Source organism: Dermacentor andersoni, chromosome 6, assembly GCF_023375885.2.
Source record: "Dermacentor andersoni chromosome 6, qqDerAnde1_hic_scaffold, whole genome shotgun sequence".
Lineage (NCBI taxonomy): Eukaryota > Metazoa > Arthropoda > Arachnida > Ixodida > Ixodidae > Dermacentor > Dermacentor andersoni.
The window spans coordinates 152,688,200-152,710,209 of record NC_092819.1 but is presented as its reverse complement, the minus strand read 5'-3'; the positions used below and the strand labels follow the sequence as shown (position 1 = coordinate 152,710,209).

General features: G+C 43.6%; 1 protein-coding gene across 3 annotated transcripts in view; it reads left to right on the top strand.

Annotated features, from left to right (window-relative positions):
* Positions 1 to 22,010, top strand: part of LOC129382723 (uncharacterized) — a 276,055-nt gene that overhangs the window by 197,872 nt on the left and 56,173 nt on the right. For 2 of the 3 annotated variants that reach the window (XM_055066873.2, XM_055066858.2), the window contains exons 10-11: positions 5,681 to 5,887; positions 7,129 to 7,244. In XM_055066873.2, coding sequence (XP_054922848.2) covers positions 5,681 to 5,887; positions 7,129 to 7,244 — 323 coding nt within the window. Of the gene's footprint in view, positions 1 to 5,680; positions 5,888 to 6,454; positions 6,560 to 7,128; positions 7,245 to 22,010 lie in introns of those variants that run through there. The other variant, XM_055066875.2, reaches the window with a different exon arrangement.

Sequence of the window (22,010 nt, the reverse complement as noted above, 5' to 3'; positions counted from 1 at the left end):
GGCCTGTAGTTCGGCAAACACTGCTTATCTCCAGATTTATGAAGAGAGAGCACTTTGGCTAACTTCTATGAAGAAGGTACAATAGAGGATGATAAGGACTTTCTGAATATGACTGACAGATATTTCGATGACCACAACGAATAACGAACAAGGAACGCGTTGTGTATCCCGTCCGGACCGGTACATTTCTTCACATCCAGGTTTAATATAAGGTTGAGGATGCCTTCGCAGTTTAGCTCAACGACACTGATTGCTTCAGAAGAAACTATATTGGTAAGTGTCGGGATAAAGTTGTTATCGGAAACAAACACGCACAGGAAATACTTGTTGAAAGCATCGGATATCACCGCCGGGTCGTTGATGACATCATTATCTATTCTGAAAGAAGTGGATGAGGCACCGCGAGGTAAAATGGAAGACGAAAATTTTCGTGGGTTAGTTCTTAAGAAATTGCACAGGCGAACGCGAAAAAAGAAATCCTTGGCCTTTTGCAACTGAAGGTTGAGTTCTTTCTTTGCCTTAACAAATCTATCCAACACCATGGGATCACTGCCTCTTCTGGAACCCCTTAACCAGCGAACGCGACAGGAAAAATGCAAGATATCACGAGTCATCCATGGAATGTTAGAATTTCTTTTTTTAGTTTTAATGGGCAGAAAACGCTCGACACATGATTTTACAAGACGCTCAAAGTAATTAGCAAGGCAGCTGACGTCCTGGTTGTCTGGAAGTGCACTAAACGTATCGAAATGATGAGATAAGGCATCAGTAATGGAGTTGTCATCAGCACGAGTGAAATCAGGGAAACTAATAAACGCGTAGGGGGATTTAGAAATTGTACAGGAGAGTGACACTAAAATGCCTTTATGGTCTGAAATACCATCAATTACCTCGCAAGAAAAGTCACCTTCGGCTAGGTCAGCGCTTAAAAAAACTAAGTCAAGGACAGAATTTAATCTGGTTGCACCAGCAACAACCTGGGTGAGACCAAAGGACAAAGAAATGTTTATTAGTTCTTTACAAATAGCTGTGTCGCGACCGACTGCAGACAATGATGGCCAGTGGATGCCAGGGGCGTTGAAGTCACCTATACCGATAAAACTCGACGAAGCAATCTTAATCTCGCTCATGAAATTTGCAATAGCATGAAGGACATCAAGAGTAGAGCCGGGGGGACGATCTATAACACTAATTACAATACACCGATTATGTAGGTAAATTTTACACCACACGGATTCTGTTTCTGGAGGAGAAAGCAAGACTGAAAATCGTAGATCCGACCGGATAAGCAGTGCCACGCCACCACCAGTACCGCAAATCCTGTCTAAGCGCACTGCAACAAAACCGGGTGGAGTGAACTCAGATTCGTAAATACCATTGTGCAGCCAAGTCTCTGTGATGCCGATAACATGGGGAGAATGAACAGATATAAAGGATAATAAATCGGGAAATTTTTAAACAATACTACGAGCGTTTATATTCAAGACAACAAGGTTCCACAATTCAATGAATCGGGGAAAAATATATTTAAATTTGTCAGTGCGGGTGCACAGGGGTGTTATATTTAGATGGTGAAAATTCGTGTGTTTGATTCTTTAGCAACCTTAATGTATTCCAAGTATGAGAAACGCTCAGAGTTAACAGTGGTGGAAAAGAGTTTAAGACTTTCTACATTACGCCGCTCTACCAGAAAAGAGAGGTTCAAGGAGGGCAGGTTAGACGAGGGAAAGAAGTCCTTGTCATAACGTCGGCACATAAATCGGATAGCTATTTTTTTTTGGCCGGATTGGAGTTTTTTTTTCTGTCGGATTTCAGGTGTGCATTCTAAATGGCACACCCGTAATCCAAGATGGGCCGCACGTCGGCCAAACCTGCCCTTTCACCATAAAACACCACATATCATCATCAGCCTGTGTGAAGCGTAAAGGGGCATTCAAGGTATCACGCAGATATTCTTTTTTTTATTTTGCTGTAAACGTATTTCTGAAACAGGAATAGCAGAGACATTCAGCTGTTAATGGCTAATGGGTGAAGAGAATTATCGAGTTTAAGCCTAGCCACACCTCAATGATTGTCATAGTTCCTTGAAATGTACCGGGTGACTTTGCTCTGAACTGCTTCTGCATGCTAATCTGAAAATGAGCCGAATGGGAGCAAGCAGATAAGGAACATTCAAGTTATGGTTGTACAAAAGTTAGGATAATTTTCGAAGATCACAGGGACAATGACCGAGGTTGCGTCCTAAATGCTCTAATATTCTTGAGGGTTTAGCGCAGACAGCAATGATTTGATCAAACTAGGAGAGGCGTGGTGTAAAATAAACAATAATATATTTATAAGATGATGCCCGGGATAGCTTGTCGCCTTATATGTGGTAGGAAAAATTAAAAACGTCATGCTTAAGTCCAAAAGAAATAACTTTACATTTGTTATTATTTAGGGTCATCAGCCACGTGTTGCACTTCTTAGTGGTAATGTTAAGATCGTCTTGCACGATAAAGCCGGCGTCGGGACAGTTTATTGGTGTGTACGAGATGCTGTAATCAGAAAAGATTATGATGCTTGATGATCCGTTCTTTGGCAGATTTCTTATGTGGATCAAGAACTGTAGCGGCTCTTGAACGCTGTCCTGTCGAAGATTAGGATAGAGTTAGCAAGTGTGAGAGCAAGAATTATTAACAGTCCAGAATTGCTTGTGAAGGTAAAGAAAATTCCGAAGCCATGATAAAGTAAGGGAGTCAAATCGGAGGGCAGACAATTTAGAAATATTCCGGCAATGGCCCACACCATCTAAGACTTTGGTGAAATCAAGAATATATATGATACTTAACATAAGTGTGGAGGCCCATTTTGGAGAGATACTGCAACAGGGATTTATAGAGCTTGTTGCACATACTCCTTCGTTCGTAGTGTTGAGCTTGACCACTTATCAATTTGACACCTTTGAGTACCTTTGCGGGAATGGTGTTTGTCCCACGGCACGTCCAAAGTATATGCCGGGCATCCGCTGGAGTTGCAGGAGCGAATCACTTTGGACGCTGGACAATGTGTTCGAATAGACTTCCTCCACCCGTGAGCGATTATGTGGAAGGGAGATGACACGTGCGGAGACGAGCCAGCGCGCGGCAGCTTCGTGCTCCTCGCTGTTGCAGTCCACTGGCTGCTCACTGCTGGGTGACATAAGCAGAACGCCCCTACGAGGGGCGTTGCTTTGGGCTCGCTGCAGCCTCCCAGTTCCGGTTGCGCGCGCTCTGATAGCCGTAATTCGTCGAGATCGAGATAAGTCGAGATCTGAAAACGCGATCTGATTATCATACACGCAGTATTGGGGGACTCCGAAGTGAATTTCGCCAGGCGGGGTTCGTTGACAGGCACCAGATCCACAGGGAATACAGCCACCCCAGCGGGATCGAACCCTCGGCCACGAGTTTAGTAGTGCGACACCGCAGCCACTTGGCAACTGCGTTGACTAAACGATATAAATCATGCTACTTAAAAAATAAAGGAAATGACAACGGACCGAGAACTGACGGATGCCGATTGCAACGAAGACTACAACGAGATGGACTGTGATTGAACATCAGACTGTGAGCGGTGCCCTAAAAAGTTCTTGACCCACTGGATACGCCTCCTTTTCCAATGGCACTGTTCTGGTTTGGCGTTCAGTTTCCTGTGACTTAACCATGTCAAGGGATCTTGTCATATGTAGCAAAATTATATTGATTTCAGTTTGGTCGTTATCATTTAGTTCTGTTGGTCATGAACAACTTTTGTTAGCTGAGTGCTGCCCAAATTGCAGTTTTCAAACCAAGCTGTCTTGCGGTTAATGATAAGACTAAAGTGCTGCAAGATGACACTTCTGGATAATTTTCATGACGTACTGGTGAGACAAATGGGTGTGCAATTCAAAACTTGAGGTGGGTTAGAAGATTTGTGAACAAAGTTTATTTTGGCCTTTTAGCACCCATCTTTTAGCTGGCCTGATGAGAGCGTATTTGAAGTAGTAGCTCAGTGCGAATAAAACCACGAAAACAAGGAATACGGACAAGGACAACCACTACTGATCAGAGCGATTTACGCAAAATTAGTTATGCTTAACGTCTCGACATATATTCTGCGGAACTGTTTAAGGATTTTCAGTCGGCCATTCGCTTTTTAGTGTAGGAGATATTCTACATGAAGTGGTTGGTGGATGTCACATCTAATTCGTTATAATTAGATATAATTAATTAGAATTATAGTTAGAATTATATTTAGAATGTAAAAATAATTTTTATATTCCTTCCGTGTATTGACGGTAGCCCTAGAGTTTGCCTCCGCATTCACTGCATAAAGACGCGTACTTTTGCTGAATCATCAAGGTATGTTGTCAAAGACCATTCCTTGGAAAGTTTTTTAGCAATGTGTCCTATATCGTAGCTAAAAGGTCTAACGCACGCGCCGTGTCCATGTGCCTGTTTTGCTCTTCTATAGTAAACCAACCAAACCAACCAGAAGTTAACAGCGAAGCTGTTAACCTCTCGTTGGTCGCAATTTTCTGTCGGCTAGTGCTCATACAAAAACAGTACCGCCACCTAGTGGCCACGATGACTAAGACAGAGCTTAAACGGCAACTGCAAAAAGACTTTGTCTCTGAGTTATGTTTTACAGAATTATGTTTTGTAGTATTTTAGAACTACACTCAGAAGCTATCATGGCTGCAGCTTGTATGTAAACCGTACTTTAGGAATGTTCTAATGCAGCTTACTTTGCAAAATTCAATTAATTCACTAAAGCACTTGGGTTCTGCGGTGGGCCTAGAAGAATGGAGGCATTAGTGGCACTTTCGCACACATGCATTTTTGCGTGACGTACAGACCCCTATCAGATGTTCTCAGGCCACAATTAACGCGTTCAAAAATGTTCCCTTTAAAACAAGTGGCGAGGCTCCTAGAGTAAGTTGGCAGTCGCAAGCTCTCGTTGGTGAGAAACAGTGTCCCTTATCTTCTTCACTAAAGCCTTCCGGCTCTTGTAATACTATACATAGCACATCAAAGGCACGAAGTTAATGTGTTCGCGCAAGCTGTTGCCTGGAAACTTTTTACCACCCTTGTACCTGTCCACACAATGTATGTGTCCTTGATGCATGGGGTCTCTGCCCTTAGAATGCAGCGGGCGTATTCGACATTATGCCTAACAGTGTCCAAAAACAGTACCGCCACCTAGCAGCCGTGGCAATTACGACTAACCTCGAATGGCAGTTGGAGAAGAGGGCATATGAGTTAACGCCACTAGAAAGAGCGCCCCTGCAGATGGTGGCGTACAATATCTCAGCAGTTTGCGATTGTCTAACGTCGGCAACAGCTACGCTCTATATCCGATTTCACAGAGTGGAACGGTGGCGGCTTTTTGTGCCCGGTCTCTGACGTATAATTCCGTGTGTCCGCACGCCACGCAAACGCAACACGATACGAGACGCTACACTGTGTCCTTATTCTGCATTAAAATTTAACATTTAACATGATTATGGTCATTATACAGAAGCTAAAGCACCGACATCGTGAATTAGGAGTACAGAGTTTCGCAGAGCAACAAGTTTTTCGGTTAACATAATTCGAGCATTGTCATAATGTTTGAAAGTTCTACAATTTGAGCTAGTTTCCATTTGTTGCACCCCAAATTTAGTCTTGCCGCTTTTCAGGGGTTTATTAATAACATCCACCTGCCATCTGACAATGCAAATCCGTACGAAGTGAACAAGGCTTCAGAGGACATACTTTTCGGCCAGGGTGGATATCACGAAGCAGAGAACCTGGAAATCCACTGGGTGGTCTGGAGCAGCGTCGACAATAAAAGTTCGAACCCCAGCCTGTTGGACAAGTTGTTTGCACCGGATGACCATGGCGAGGTAAATATAGGATGTTTACATTCTCCTTACTACCGGCTTTTCTGATTCATTTATTAAACAGTAAAGATCGCTTATAACAAATGTCTTTGACAGGACTATTCTTTCACATGTAGCCAAGCATTGAACCTTTAGGCGGCCTCACTCCTATCCTACTCCAAATAGCATACCACATGACCATGTCAGGTCCGGAATATTGCAGTAAAGCCCAGCGATAAAAACAATGTAATAACATTTGCTGGTCTTGCATGCTTTCTTTTTTTTGCATGCAGTGCTTTCTTCATATCCGGCCTCTTCGCGTACAGGATTGCCTACAGTTGGGGAGCTGGAATTCCTTTACATTTCGACGCGTTGTGCGGCAATAACAATCTGTGCACCTTGGAAGTAATCTGGGAGTCAGGTGCTCGCTCATAAGGACCAGTGCTGATGGTGACACCAATGCCCGGCTGGCCATTGTTTTTCTCCTACTTTGAACGAAACGCGTACATTACAGTGCTTTCCTAAGTTTTAAGTATGTGGTTGACTTGTTTGCTACATATTCCTACTTCTCAGCAACTTCATTTTACGCAGGAGTACCCAGTCAGGATTACCGCATAAGATACAATCGGCAAAGAAACCTCATCATTTCCTGACATTACAGGTTTTATGACACTGTTGCAATTAGCCACAGCCACACACAACTGAGCACCGCGTTTCACTGGTGATGGTGCTAAATGACCTTTCATTGTTGGTATTTCAATACAGAAAATAGTATTTCTGTCAATAAAAGATATACCTATAATGCTGTATTTGGCACCAATCTTGCTGATAGATTATGAAGTTCACAGATAAGCATTGAAATAGCTGGCTCGTTTCCTCCTATGCTTTGTTGAGAGAACCCAGGAAGACTTTCTCTTCAAACCTGATCGCAGGCTAGAGACGAACGAACCGGATGGTTTTCCCTTTTGATGTAAAAAAAAAAGCATCTAGCATGCAGCCAAATGATACTGAGACGAAAAAACGATCGAAATGAGGAACTGTATGTTCCACTAAAATGAACTTGTATGAGCATTCCAATATTTTCTCTGTGCCGATGCAATTATAAGGACATATATATTTATAGAAAATAAGATAGTAGCAGGGCTTGTTGTATCCCTGACGCTAATGTGAAACTTGTTACCTTTCCACAAAATGGAGTGCAGAATTTTAACCCGCACAAAATCAACGCGATAATCACATATTTGAAGTCTTTATTTACTTTCCAGTACGACTACGAGGCGGCAACCCTCTTTCACGGAACAAATGGATGCGTGATTACAATAGTTACGAAGTTCCAACAGAACACTCACGCAGGCAAGAGAGCCTCTGCATCCTATAAATGGTAAGTTCAGGAGGGGCTGAAGTGCTGGCCGCAGCAATTCACTCGAGCAATTGCGCAATCACTGAAGAGTCCATAGTTCAATGCCATGTTCCAATACCATACATCCTGTAGCATCCCTTATAAGGGTTATTTGTTGTTACTGTGTGTCGCTCCTTAATAAGCGAGGTGCCCCCAAACATCTCGTGCTGCCGCCCCCGTTTACCGCCGGTGCCGATAGCGCGATACGGGCCTGCGAGGATTCACCTTCAACGTCCCGAATCTCCCACAAGGTGAAATACAACGCCACACTGCCGACTACCTGGCAGGGCTGGGCAAACATACTTTGCAATTGTATCATGATATGACACAAGCCATTTGGGCAACAAGTATTTGAGATGCACATACAAGATACTACGGCAATTATTGTATTCGATTCGATACTTTCGATTTGTATCTTAAGATACTTCAATACATTCGCAAATGTATTAGGGATCTATATAATGAAGCAGCAAACGCGCATGTACAAGAATGCGTGCTTGGAAACTTTTTAACTCCGACCAACCTTGCTTCATTTCAATGAAATGTCTGTTAGTATCTCAAAATGTTTATTTTCCTGCACAAGGTATATTCCTGCACAAGGCCGGTGGTTTTTGCTTGTTGCTGCTGTAATTGATGGGAGTCGCTGCTCTGCTTTCCGAACAGCTAGCGGGTCACCACCTCATTACAAGAGCTTCCATAAGAAGCCTCCGCACCATGGCGCAAATACTGCCGTGGTGTTTTTTCTTGTCCGTAAGCGTATTACCATTTACGCAATACCGGGTTACAGCAGCAGCGCACATGTCGCACAACAGCAACAACGCTGGTAGCGACATTCCTTTACACATCGTGAATACAGAGATTATAAAGTTGCAATGCCCTTTCATATTCTACATGTCTGCTGTCGTAAAGCTTTCGTTAGCGACGTAATACTTACGTGCATCCTTTTACGATTTTTCATCTTCGAGGCAATTTGTACAGCCAGAAAAGTTAGCATACGTATTGTACTGGCACAAATCGTGGCACGATACTGCCGCTATTTAAGCATGAATTATTGTCAAAGTAGCTGCTAAGGTCCGACAATAGAAAAGTCAGTGCCTGTGGAAATTGCGGTGGCTTAGTGCCACCCGTATCAGCTTTAGAGGCGGAGCTCAGCGAACGTTTATAGTTTCGCACGCTGATATTGCGATACCAGTGCCTTGTATCTTAAGACATACGATATACTTATTGATGTATCGGAAATACAGTTACTTATACGCGTCTTGCAAGACGTATCATGATACAAATACAAGGTGACCAAAGCTTATCTAAGATAGCATCTAAGATACTGCCCAGCATCGCTACTTAGCGGCAACGCAGTGGGGACCTCTACAACCATTCCGTACGCCGGCGCCACGCCGCTAATTCACACCGCAGCACCGATCGTGCACTGGCACAAACCGTGACTAATCCGTTATCTCTTATCCTGGAAACAGAAAGCAGCAATCGATGGAGGCGTGGTTGCTCTTGCTCGAAATGCCGACGAACATCTGCCGCCCGAAGACCTTCCGCAATACGCAGGAGTAAAACGCAGCTATTCAGACGAAGTCTCAAAGCACAGAAACAAACTAAAGATGATTTGACAACGCGTCGAAACAGCTGCGGGAGAACGCGTCGCACCATCACCCGAAGCCATAACTTAACACTAATAATAAAAACAAGGAATCACCGACTTCAACGTAGTTATCGATGATCCAAACGTCACTGCTCTATCCAACACAGGAGCCACTACTCTGTCGTCGGTGGGCCGTTTGGAGACAAGCTGAAGGTTGTTAGGACTGTGCGTGCCGGCCCTGAAATACTCACAGCTAGTGGCCACCAAAGAATGTCGTGTGTAATATGGACAGGAGTCGCAGTTCATAGCCGTATCTACCTTGCGAGCATTTGTCGTCCTGCAGCATTGCATGTGGGATGTTATCTTCGCTATGGGCTCCCTAAGCCATCACGGGGTTGTTCTCGACCTAAAAAAAGTCAAAAGCACTGTCCATGAACCAAGCGATAGTGCCGGACAGGAATCGCCGTTACCGCGCCTGGAATGTTTTCGAAGGTGAAGTCAGTATCCCGTCCGGCTCCAGCGTCCTCATTTCTGCCATCACCGAAACACCCGCAGACGTAGAAGACGTCATCTAGGGCGAGCAACATTTGGTACTCGACGATCCCCCCCCCCCCGCTTGTTTCTTCTTGAATTTCAATTTCATTTGCTTTATGTGCCAGATGTTGCTGATATGCGCTGTAGCAAGGAAATTATAATGACAATAAGCACGCCCACAAACACCTTGGCCGATTCCTCATAGTGGATACGTGCAATAGTATGAGAATCATAATCATTATCAACAAGTCGCAATCATCTCATAGATCTAGTTGGTAGCACGAAATGTAACGCCAGCTTCTTAGCTGGGACGCTATTCTGGACATTCCACCATTTTCTTCGATGCCTGACGTACACGCGACGCGAATAAAATGGCGCTGATGGGCCCATTCTTCTTCCGTAACGTGACGCCAACTTGACGGTTTGCATAAGAAACTGAAATGAGGCACTGATTGTAATGTTCTCGGTAACGCAAAACAGTTTTCCTCCGCAGTAAAAATAAAGCAGCTAGCTGAAAGCGCATGATCATTCCGTCGAAAACACTTCTCGCTTCCGTCGTTTGCTGCCTACACGCCGTCATCTGCTTGATTAGCTAGGATGCGTGTCCCCAGGAAATGGAATGAGTCATCGTATTTTCGCACCAACGCGCTCGTTTTCTTCCTTGAGACAACATACCCGACCTACAAGTAGTGATGCGCACACGTTCTAGGCCACGTTATCCCTATCTCGTGAAACTTGAATGACTCAGCCCGACTCGGCTGGTTGAGAAAGGCCGAATATCACCGATAGTGTTGCGCGCGCCAGATATCCGCTAGCCCGAAGCAAGCACCGGCTCTGCCATCTGTTGTTCAGTTCGCTGGTTACTCCCACCGCGGGAGGAAACTTCAAGGCGCCGCCTTCCGTATATTTCTTTTTATAAATTAAAACAGCGCCGTTGTCATAACTTTTGAGTGCGCGAAAAGTCATTAATCTTGATTACAATACAAACGCAGCTTTGAAAAGTTTGCTATGTTCAACCGATATTTCGTATGAGCGCGTTATTTTAATAAATGATGGTCCAAAACGTAAGTACCAGCACCTCCCGAGAGCGTTGCAAATACTATAACCACGTGTTATGAACAATATATTTTAATGACGCCAAACGACGCAGAAAATGTGGCGATACGCATTCCTCTCGGCCGCCTTTACATATGGCTGCTCATTAGCGCAATTCGAGCGGCTCGTCGAACCACAAATTATAGCGGAAAATCTTTGCAATGGTGGCCCAGCGCAACGTCACGCAACGTCAAAGTGACGTTTATGAAACGGCCCTTCCTGTGACGCTCCCCACAGCATATTCCTTCAGCCAATCAGCAAGCTGGCATGGCGCATATCTTGGATCACCACCACATAATCGCGAAATTGCAGATATATTGCACTGGCTTCTGTACGCTACAGCTCACATTCTTTTTAATCGCTAACGTTGCAACATAGCTACCAAGGGCCAAAAAATAATGTATTAGTCGATAATATTTGCGTGTCGTCAACTTGATGCAAAATTTGATTTTGCAAAACTTCCGTTTTCAGGCACAAATTTCAGGGCACGTGAGCTCTCCACAGCCAATCATAAAGTCAACATGGTGGATAATGGCGGCCGTGCAGCCGCCATGCGTGTCGAGAAAGCGCCTCTAATCCCCCGTTGTGGGTATGCGCCATAGTATAGATATCACCATTATATTCAGCAAGCGCCCTTACAAAATTTTTTATAGAAAGTCGATAGACAGTCTATAGAAATTTGTCTATGAAGTCTATAGACTGTCTATAGACATTTCTTTAGACTAGTCTATAGACAGTCTATATACTTATTGCCATACACTTTTGATAGACTAGTCTATAGAAAGTCTCAGTCTATAGACTGTCTATATATTGTGTATAGAGTGTCTATAGATTAATGACAATTCATGGTTGTAGACAATTGTCTGCAGTATGTCTATAGACAAGTGTATAGGCTTATAGTTCTACATTTGTAGACAAGTATATAGAATGTCTATGGACAAATGTCTATAGACTATTTATAGATTATTCCTATAGACCAGTCTATAGACTGTCAATAGACTTATCATCATAAACTTTTTATAGACCGGTCTATAAAAAGTCTCAGTCTATAGGCTGTCTATAGACTGTCTATGGATCAATCAAAATTCACGTTTGTCGACAAATGCCCGCAGAATGTTTATAGACAAAAGTGTTTAGGGTTATACAGTTCTATTTTTGTAGACTGAAGTCTATAGAATGTCTATAGGCATTTTAAACACTTCAGTCTACAAAAGTAGAACTATATATATACAGTTCTACTTTAGCAGACTGAAATCTATGGAATGTCTATAGATAGTCTATAGACATTCTAGAGACTTCAGTCTACAAAAACAGAATTTTATAATCCTATACACTTTTTCTATGACATTCTGCAGACATTTGTCAACAAACATGAATTTTCATTAATCTATAGGCAATCTATCGACACAGACACTTTATAGACAAGTCTACAAAGAGTGTATAAGGCCATAAGTCCATAGCTATCTGCTATCTACAAGTTAGCTTACATTTTTGTTTACATGTGGTAGCAAAATATTTCGAGTGTATTTATGTATGTCCACCTGTTGCTTTTCATCTGCACTTATGCATTAACGTTAGTAGATTAATGCTCCTGAACCAGCTGTACTTTCATATATGTTGCTTAAACAGAAAGAAATCAGTGCTGAATAATGCAGTGCAAAAAAGAAAACAAATGGACCGAAAATGAATTAACTGATTTTATCGCATGATATAATAGATGAATTTCTTAAAGTACACGTCTTATGCTATTATGGAAAGAGACTAAATATTTACACTACTTCCCCTTGGCAAGCATGCTCGCCAGGCTGGCCTTGACCTTTGTGTCATTAGACCCAAAGGTGATGCAGGTGTATGCTGCAAATAGATAGATGCAGCAACATGAGACAAAAATACCAAGTGTGCAATCTTTGTATCTTCATTAAGCAGCTTAATATATTTGCTCAAACCATATAAATAAATACTTCATGCGCTTTACCTATGACTAATGGCGGCTTGTCAATACAAATCAGTACCATTATACAATGTTTTATTTTATGGTATGGTGAACAATTAAATAGTCACAACTGCTGCTCGTGCCAGCAACAGTATGTTCCGCTTGATGACAAGTTCATATATGAAGCATTAATGTACTTATCCCAAATGATCTCGATATTTATTGCTGAAACGTTACCCAGTTAGACTGTACATTTTTTTGGCTAGTAGTTAAGTATGCCCGTGCAGAGGGATATGCTCAGAAGACGTGACTGGAGTATTCCAGTCACGTCTTCTCACTGCTAAGGATTGTAATTTATTTTGCTTAATACACATTTAAATGTCTTTCTCCTACTCTTAAATGAATGAGTCATTGGCTATAACTTCAACAGAACGTAGATGGATTGATTGTATCGATATGGTCGCGTAGTTTCTTGCAGGTAATGAGGCCTCTTGGGCATGCTAACAGGCTTCCAAGTTAGGTATACCCCATGAGCACCCGAAATACCATGCGTGCACTTTGTGTCATGGCATGATAGACATGCACCTCCTAGGAAACAGAACTGATACTATAGTTAGAATGAATTCTATTAGAGTAAATTATTTAAGATGCTTTCAAAGATGAAAATATTTTCTAGGGTTTCGAGGTTCAGGACTTTTAGTTAACGCAAAAAATATATAAATTCAGTAAGAAATGCCATGTCAGTATGGTTGATTTTATATTATTTCAATAAATGGGCAAATTTCCCTGAACTTTTTATGAGGTGAAATGTTTTACAAATAACTTTACCAGAGAGATTCTTTCGAAACTTTGTATGACATATAACAATACAGCATACCTATGTGGTCATTTTAAGATTTCCCGATCTTTTTCCAAGCCTTCATTGGCTGCTTTCATGAAAATTTCCTAGCAATCTATGACACCCGCAGCATAAGTGCAATAAAAGATATTGTGGTTTTATGCTTGCCAAGTACTGCCAGCCCATAATATTTAGATAAAAAGAATAATACGTCAGTTACTTGACATGCAGTATGAGATCCAACTGACTTGAATCCCTTGTTTAATAAAGCTGACAAGGGCTTCAGTAAGTTCGTAATTGATCGCCGCACAAGTACAGCACGGAAGACAAGGACACAGAGACACACATGTAAAGCAAATGCAACAAGGTGAGGGAAAACTGTTCAATGAGTTATTTTTACGGTTCAATAGTAGTTTTCCATATAATTTGCTCTCATCACTTTTGCCTCTAGTTAACTTTGTTCACCTCTGACTAAAGACTACATGGCAATATGAATCAGTACCATTATGACATTTCGTTATATTACAGTATGATAAGCAGTTAGACAACCGTAATTATCGCCGTTGCCAGCAACGATACGTTTCGTTTCAAGACAGGTTCATGTGACACACAGTGTACATATAAAAATAAAAGAAATGCGAGAATCCCAGACGATTCCTATAATAATAATTGTTGAAACAAGGATACCCGGCTGGACTGTGCACATTTTTCAGGTATTAATCCCATATGCCCGCACCGAACGAACATACTCAGCATACTGACTGCAGTTATGAACAATCACGTTAAGAATTGCAATTTATTTCCGTTTAGAACAGTTTGCAATGTCTCTTTTTTCTCATACTTCGACATGAATACATTTGCCACACGTTCAGTAGAATGTACACGAATACGGACGTATTGATGAGGTTATAAGGTTACATACCAACTAAAACATGTTACGATCTCTTAGGTGTGTTGATAAGTGCAATGTCCACGAAATTATTTCAATAATATGTGCGTTATCTAATAAGAAATCACCACCAAATGGATAATCTGGCAATTTTTTTTTGTGCAGCGCATATATTATACAGTGAGTCCTAGACGACGGCACTAAATGCAACAGTAATGAAAACCGGAACACTTATTACGCACGACAAGGGCTTCATACCTTGCACGTTAGGAACAATGCGAATCTGCGCCAGCAGCTGCCTAGTGATTAACAGCACTTAAACTGCATAACGCGGAAGAATCGAAAGGCGTGTAACGCTTTTCATATAGCCCGAAAGATAACTTCTGCTGCTAAACTGTTTATAAGAGAGACAAAAAAAAACCTAACTACCGCCAAACGCAATGCCTTCAGTTTGAAACGAGCAAAGGTGCTTCCCGGAGCGACTAACTTATTGTTCTGTAATTTTTTCGCTTAAGTTGCGAAGCTGCGAGTGACTGAGCTTATTGCAGGTTTCATGCTCCAAAAGTGTTTGTGGTTGCATATATTTAGATAGGGTGAATCTAGATATTTCTGCTAGATATTCCTTCAAGTCTCGTGTTTTGCTTGCGGTAACTAACCAAAATTATTTAGATTGGTTGCCAGGAAGCTTAAAAATACTGCTACTTATAAACTATACGAAAACTGCAGCGCACACACTGCTGATGCATGCCCCGCAAACACGGCCTTTCACCCGAGTACGCTAGCAGTTATTCAACTATACGTGTCCGTTTGAAAATTCATGCTAACACAAATTCGAGATATATACGTAAAGCGTGTCACGAGAATTTCACTTCACATGCGGCGCAGCATTCATCGCGGCCGGATCGAGCACCACGAAATGAGATTTACCACACTCGCTGCTCAACACACACTATCCGCTTAGTGGCAGCTCATTAGCGAGTTCAGCCATGGTGTACTTCCTTTTTGCGCACATCAACTATAACGCTAAAAGCAACAAGTCCGAGCGATCGCTCGCCTTAAACCATTCCGTATCGTAGAAGCGAGAACAAGAGCGCGTTATCAAATCATGCCAACGACAAACCAGCACTATACCCGAGTAACCTGCGCTACATGCAGCCGGTTCGCGCTACGAAATGCGCTTACCTAATCATGATCTATTGACGCAAAACATCTCTGCTAAAGCTTACTGTTCAGTGTAGTTGACGTGTGATGCCACAAAGAAGACACGCATACATAGACACCAACGTTCAGGCAGACACCGCACACCACTACAAGCGTTTACGTTGAGAATTCAAACTGACGCGGACAGACGGGGCACGGCCTCGCATGCGCAAGAGCTCCGCGCATGCGCAGTAGCTACGCGCGCCGCGCGTGCGCGTTCCGAGGAGTGTGAGCGCCTGTTTCTTTTTTAACGTGACAGCGTTAAGGAGCTCGTGTCGCAGGAAAGCCGGTGTCGTCGGTGTCGGCGTCAGCGGCGTTGGGCGTGAGCTATAAATCCCAGAAGGGATTTATAGCTCATAAATACCTTCATAAATAGAAAACATCTTGCAAGATGGGCTGGTGGGAATCGAACCAGGGTCTCCGGAGTGTCAGATGGAGACGCTACCACTCAGCCACGGGTTCGTTCTTTCAAAACGGGACAAAATCGCCTCTAGTGAATGAGGTGTTGCCTTAGAAACGTGCCGTAGAAAGTTATACCGCGGTGTATATCGGTAATTATGACCATGTAACTCACAGAAGTCGCAGTTTCACGAGTAGCGAAGTACGTTTCCGCTAAATTTCATCTGCGCTCTGCGCACACGCAGAGCCATCTTGCGGCAAACACAGAAAACCCCCTCCTCGCAATGTACGGCGCTGCCCCGACACGTGGCGCCCCACTCGCCCCATGACCGCGTCCGCCTTCATGGCGGTTCGGGGCCCGGCTATCTCTGCCGATCGTTACGTTTGGCTGGCGTAGCGTGTTTTAGTAGGCGGTGCAAACGGGGTGCGATAACGCTATCGCGTACCACTTTCGAAGACGAAGCTTAAGCGCCCTCCAATTTTTTTGTCTCTTTTTCTCTCTCTCTCTCTCTCTGCGCGCCATGCGCGCTGGAACGGGTTGCTTTTTTTTTCCATTTTTCATCCTTTCTTCATTAACGAAGGAAATGCGCTGGCAGGTTGTATTACAAACGCTGTGGGCTATCGTATGAAACTGGAACGCCCACGTGGATGAATGCGCTGTTTGGAAAAGCCGTTACAGGGCCCTTCAGGCGCTTGCATTATTACCAGCGACGATGAGTAATACAGCGCATTTGTAGCATATCTTCTAGCGTACTGCCAAATGTGATGCCCGCACGTACGTTAGTGCTAATTTTCTGCTCCAATGATAGGTCAAAGCAATCAGTATGGCAATGAGGTACTCATATGCGTGGCCGCGCAGGCATACCGCCTGCGAAATACTGGGTGGGCTCAGAGAATTTGGCACATATTTTAAGTGAATGAGAAACTTTGATGAGTTTATGGTGCGTGATATCAGTCAACAAAAAACCGCACGATGTTAGAGATGCAGCCGAGATATGAAGACAATGTGAAAAGTATCTCAGAATCGGACGACACACAACGCGTACACCACATGCGAGACATCGGTTCATCGCACACTCACAAAGTCCGCGTTGACAGCTACAAACATTACGAGTATCTGTGCTATGTGCTTGAAGCCCGTTTGGAATCCGCTTGTAGCTAAAGTTGGCGTTCATACCATCTATTATCCCAATTGGATCGGCGTTTTGCTTTCTTTATTCTACTGCGGCAAAAGTCATGCTATGAAAACTGTGAAGACTGTCTTGGGATTGCCGAGAGCGACTACGTAGATCATATCCTGTGGTCAACAAATGCAGAGGTATACACTATGTGTATACTAAAGTCTAGAAATAGTCTCTACAGCAATCTCAGTAGTATACAACGTCAATGGCTTATATCAAACGCAGCTCCGTATTATCCACCAGTACCTGCGCTTGGTTACAGCGTACACGGGTTGGGCCCAGATTAACGATTTTTGTCTATTGTCAATCTATAGACGCCACGTAAACCTGAAGCAATAAGAATTTTACAGTGTCGGCTGTTTTCTACTCACCTCACGCCTTACCAAAATCGGTATACGGGCTGTTCACACAAGTTAACATGACCTTTGGTGACGTCCCAACCTATGGCCTTCATCGGCGGTGATATAGGACACCGTGGAGAATACTTCGAATTTCAAAGAAGTATACGGGATGTTTCACTTAATTTGAGCCAGACTTGAACATATGCAAATGCTACGTAGCTGGAGGGAACCAAGGTAATGTTGTTTGCTATCGCTTGGAGATAATAAGATTATTTTCTTGCATTCCCTGATTAAACAATTAGTGTAAATAATATCTCAATTATGTTAATTAGATGGATATTCTCAATGATAAAATTGTAGTGCAACATTAGAAACTCACGATACAGCTTGCCGTTGCTCTATACGAGCTCCATAGAAGTGCTTGTCCCAGCGTAAAGAAGCCCACGATTATACGCAATGTGATTGGAGCCGCTGGTCGCGCAGCAATATATATATATATATATATATATATATATATATATATATATGGGGGTGCAGTGTGCGTGAATGTGCGCAGGTGCGTGTTTGGGAAGAACAAGGTAGAGTGGGAATAGACAAGAGATATACAATCTTATCGACTCTCGTCTATACACAGTCTAAATACGAAGAATGCACAACAATAAATAGACTGTGTCGACTGTTTTCTATGGACCGTCTATAGACTGCGAATAGACAAAAAGAAATGGAAATCTTATCGTCTTTCGTGTATAGAAAATCTATACACAAATAACAGAGAAAAGTAAATAGAGGCTGTATTGACTTTTGCCTATAGGTGTCTGTTGTGGGGAAGTAGGCAAAAAAGAAGCAAACACTTTATCGACTTTTTTTATAGACCATCTATAGACTGCGAATAGACAAAAAGAAATACAAGTCTTATCGACTTTGTTCTATAGAAAGTCTATAGACAAAAAACAGAGAAAAATAAAGAGAGGCTGTATCGACATTCGCCTATAGGTAGTCTATAGAGAGGAAGTAGGCAAAAAAGAAGCAAACACTTGATCGACTTCTTTCTATAGACCGTCTATAGACTGCTAATAGAGAAAAAAAAAGAAATCTTATCGACTTTCGTCTATAGGCAGTCTATAGACTTTGTATCACCATAAGTCCAAATCTATAGAAAGGCAAGGTCGTCTATAAAAAGTCTGTAGACTTTCTATAGACAGTCTAAAGTCATTTTTGTAAGGGGCGCGGTGACCATTTGAATGAACTAGTGGTGTTTACAGGAGAAAAGTATGCGGCTGGCGCTCGATCGACCGTCCCAGGCGAAACTACGTTAGTGTAGCCACAAAAAGCTACACTTTAAAAGAGCGCCTTTATAACGTCAAGCAGCGTCCTTGAATTCCAGATCATGCCATTAGGCCTTCGATCGGCACCTGCAACATTCCAACGCTGGATGGACACTATGCTGGCTGGCCTGAATTGACAGACGTGTCTGGTCTACTCGGATGACCTTATCATCTTTCCCGAAAATTTTGACGTTGACCAGAGGTGATGTGGAATGGTCCTCGAAGCCATCAAGTCATCCAAACCCACCCTGAAGCCGAAAAGTGCTGCTCCGCACACCAATACATCCCTTTTGTAGGCCATGTCATTAAATAATTGTAGGGTCAGTCCCGACCAGAAGACAGTAGCCGTAGCGAAATATTTGCAGCCTGTCGACGAAAAGGCACTTTGTAGTTGCTAGGTCTGTGTGCCTACTGAACTCAATATCGCACCTCTAGTTCAAACGCGAAACGCTGCAGCACGAAACATTCGAAGAACTCAAACAACACCTGCAGTCACCACCAGAGTTCGCCCGCGTCAATGAAGACGCTGGCACCAAAATCCACGCATATGCTACTAGCGTAGACCTCGGCGCTGTGCGGGGCGAAAGGAAAGGTGCATTTGAAAGGGTTGTAATTTTTGCCAGCCGGTCGCTTTGAAATCGGAAGCCAATAACTGTAGGACGGAAGAAGTGCTTCTTGCACTCATTTGAGAAGCCGCAAAATTTCGCTCTTGGTTGTATGGCAATCCTTTCAAAGTGTTAACTGATATAACGCATGGTGTTGACTGTAAAATTTAAAGGTACCTCCTAGCCACCTTGCTCGATGGAGCCTCAGATTGCAAGGCTTGGACATGATCGTCAGCTTCTCTCATCCTAAGTTACAAAACCGGATCGAACACTCTGATGCCGACCGCCTATCCCGAGCCCCTATTCACACAGCACTAGAAAACGAAAACGAGAGGGGCACCTTTCTATGAACAATATGAGCAGACGACTTTGCCGAACAGCAGTAAACAGACGAGAAGGTACGAAGCCTTGTCCAGTACGGAAGCTAAAACCGACTTTGTCCGTAAAATATTTAAGCGTATATTATCTACGTTTTCGTTGCAAAACAACGTACACACTATGAACCTCCTAAACTAGTCCATAATAACTACATTCTCTTTGTGGATTCAGACCTTGTATAACTGGTACAGCGCAACACAGAAAGAACGAAGCTAGCGCCGAGCCGGCCATATGAAAGAACAGAGCGCTGACTTCCATCTGGTTTACTGGCAACTTGCAGTAAATATATAGCTACAAGAAAGCATCAGGACATGTCGTCACGACACTTCATAAAACGTCACGCCGATAGAAGGCTACACCATCCTCAAAGTGTGATCGGTGCTTTTTTCAGCCGTTAACAACGATACAAATTCGGCTTACATTCCCAGTCCCGACAGGGAACTCCTAAGTGTCCCTGTATAGCTCGGTTTAGCAAAAAAAGCACCGATCACAACTTACACGGGAAATTATTGAAGCTGATCTCATAGCGAGGGCTGGCAGCACGTGTGTAAGCGCGCCATCTTTGTGCCTGCCTTCGCAGAAAGTAAGATTCTTGATCAGTTTAACCATTGCGCGTTCTGTGACTCGTGATGGTGTAGTCTTCTATCGGTGTGACGTTTCGGGAAGTGTCGTTAGCACATGTCCTGACGCTATCTTGTAGCTGTATATTTTGTGCAACTTGCCAATGAACCAATTGGACGACAGCGCTCTCTTCTTCCGTCTGGCCGGCTCGGCTTGTATTTTCCTTTCTGTGTTGCACTGTACCAGTTTCAGTATGCAACACCAACTCGCCCAATCCTAAACCATAGGGGATTCAGACCTGCGACCGATACTGCTGGCCCTTCCTGATAACTAACGGCAGCTCACCTCGGGTTTTCCCTTACGCTCGCAATGATTCGGGAGAAGTATTAGCGGTGGCACGTAAAAGACGGCATCACCCATTAAGTGAAGACATACCGAGACAGTCAGCGACGCAAGACGCTACCGACAAGACCAGCGCCAATGTTTCAGTCAATCGAATATCACTGCCGACTGCTCCACCATATAGGAATGGACCTGTAGGGCCCTTTCTGAGGTCAGCCCCCGGGAATAAGTGAATTATCGTTACTATCGACCAACGTCCCCATTACGCCGAAATGAAATCCCTGCCCAAATGTGGTGCCGTGCTAGTTGATTAACAAAACCGTTCAGCAATATAGCCAGAAATGTCGCCGGACATCCACCTACTACCCGCAGACGAATGGTCTCGCGGAATACCTGAACAAGTTCCTTACCGACATGCTAGCAACGTACGTTGGTGTCGAACACAAGACGTGGGTTGCCATCCTTCTTCATGTAACCTTTGCCTACAACACAGCAGTGAAGGAGATAATGAGCATGACGCCGTTCAAGCTGGTTTACAGGAGAAACCCGGTGGCGGCACTAGATGCCATGCTGCTGACAGTGAGCTACGGAGAGAATCTCGGTGTCGCCGCCTAGCTCTTGCGTGTCAAAGAAGCACGACAGTTCCCCCGCCTGCCATCACGAACATCAAATGAGTGAGAGCCCACATTAGAGACTTTGGCGGCGCTAAAGGCAATACCAGCCCGATGACCGTATTACGGTCGTCGGGCTGGTATTACGCTTTACGCAATGCGTAATGCGTAATACCAGGATGGTAGTACGGCTGGTATTACGGCATCGCGCATTCACTGCGGTGCCGCGTAGAACCGTAAGTCATCCACGTAGTGCGTCCTAATTATTTAGCTACAACGCAGTCTCCATAAAAACGACAGAAATACACCGTTTGCATTTATTTGCTCCAAAAATACTTAACGCAAAGGAACATCTAAACTATTATTCAATATCTTTATTTCAGAACACGGCTTTAAAAAACAGCTTGAAAAAACGAACCTATTGTTTACATGTGTGTCTCTGTATTTAAGAAAGACTTCTCTGCAGAGCTTCAAAATTCTAAGGTTAGATGAGAAGGTACGTTCGTGGTGCTAAATTAGGGCGGTATTATCCCTATGATGAACGCCCTTATAACTTATACCGTAATTAACTTATGGACGATGAAGCTGTACTTGTGTTTCCAGGTTGCACTATGCACGAGCGCAGCTTGTCGTAGGTACGAGGGGTACGTATTTCAACAACCAGCCTGGCTCATCGTCGGTAGGGAACGTGTTAAGCCATAGAGTTTCATAAAATTTGTAAGGGGAACTGTAGCGCTAGTGCCTTGGAGTTGCAAGCAGGTGGGCACAGCCAGCATCACGATGTGAGATACAGACTTATTGGGTGAGTACACTATCGAGGCACCCGCCGTTGTCGCTTAGTGGCTATGGTCTTGGTCTGTTAAGCACGAGGTCACGGTATCAAATCGCGACCGCGATGGCGTCATTTCGACGGGTGCGAAATGCG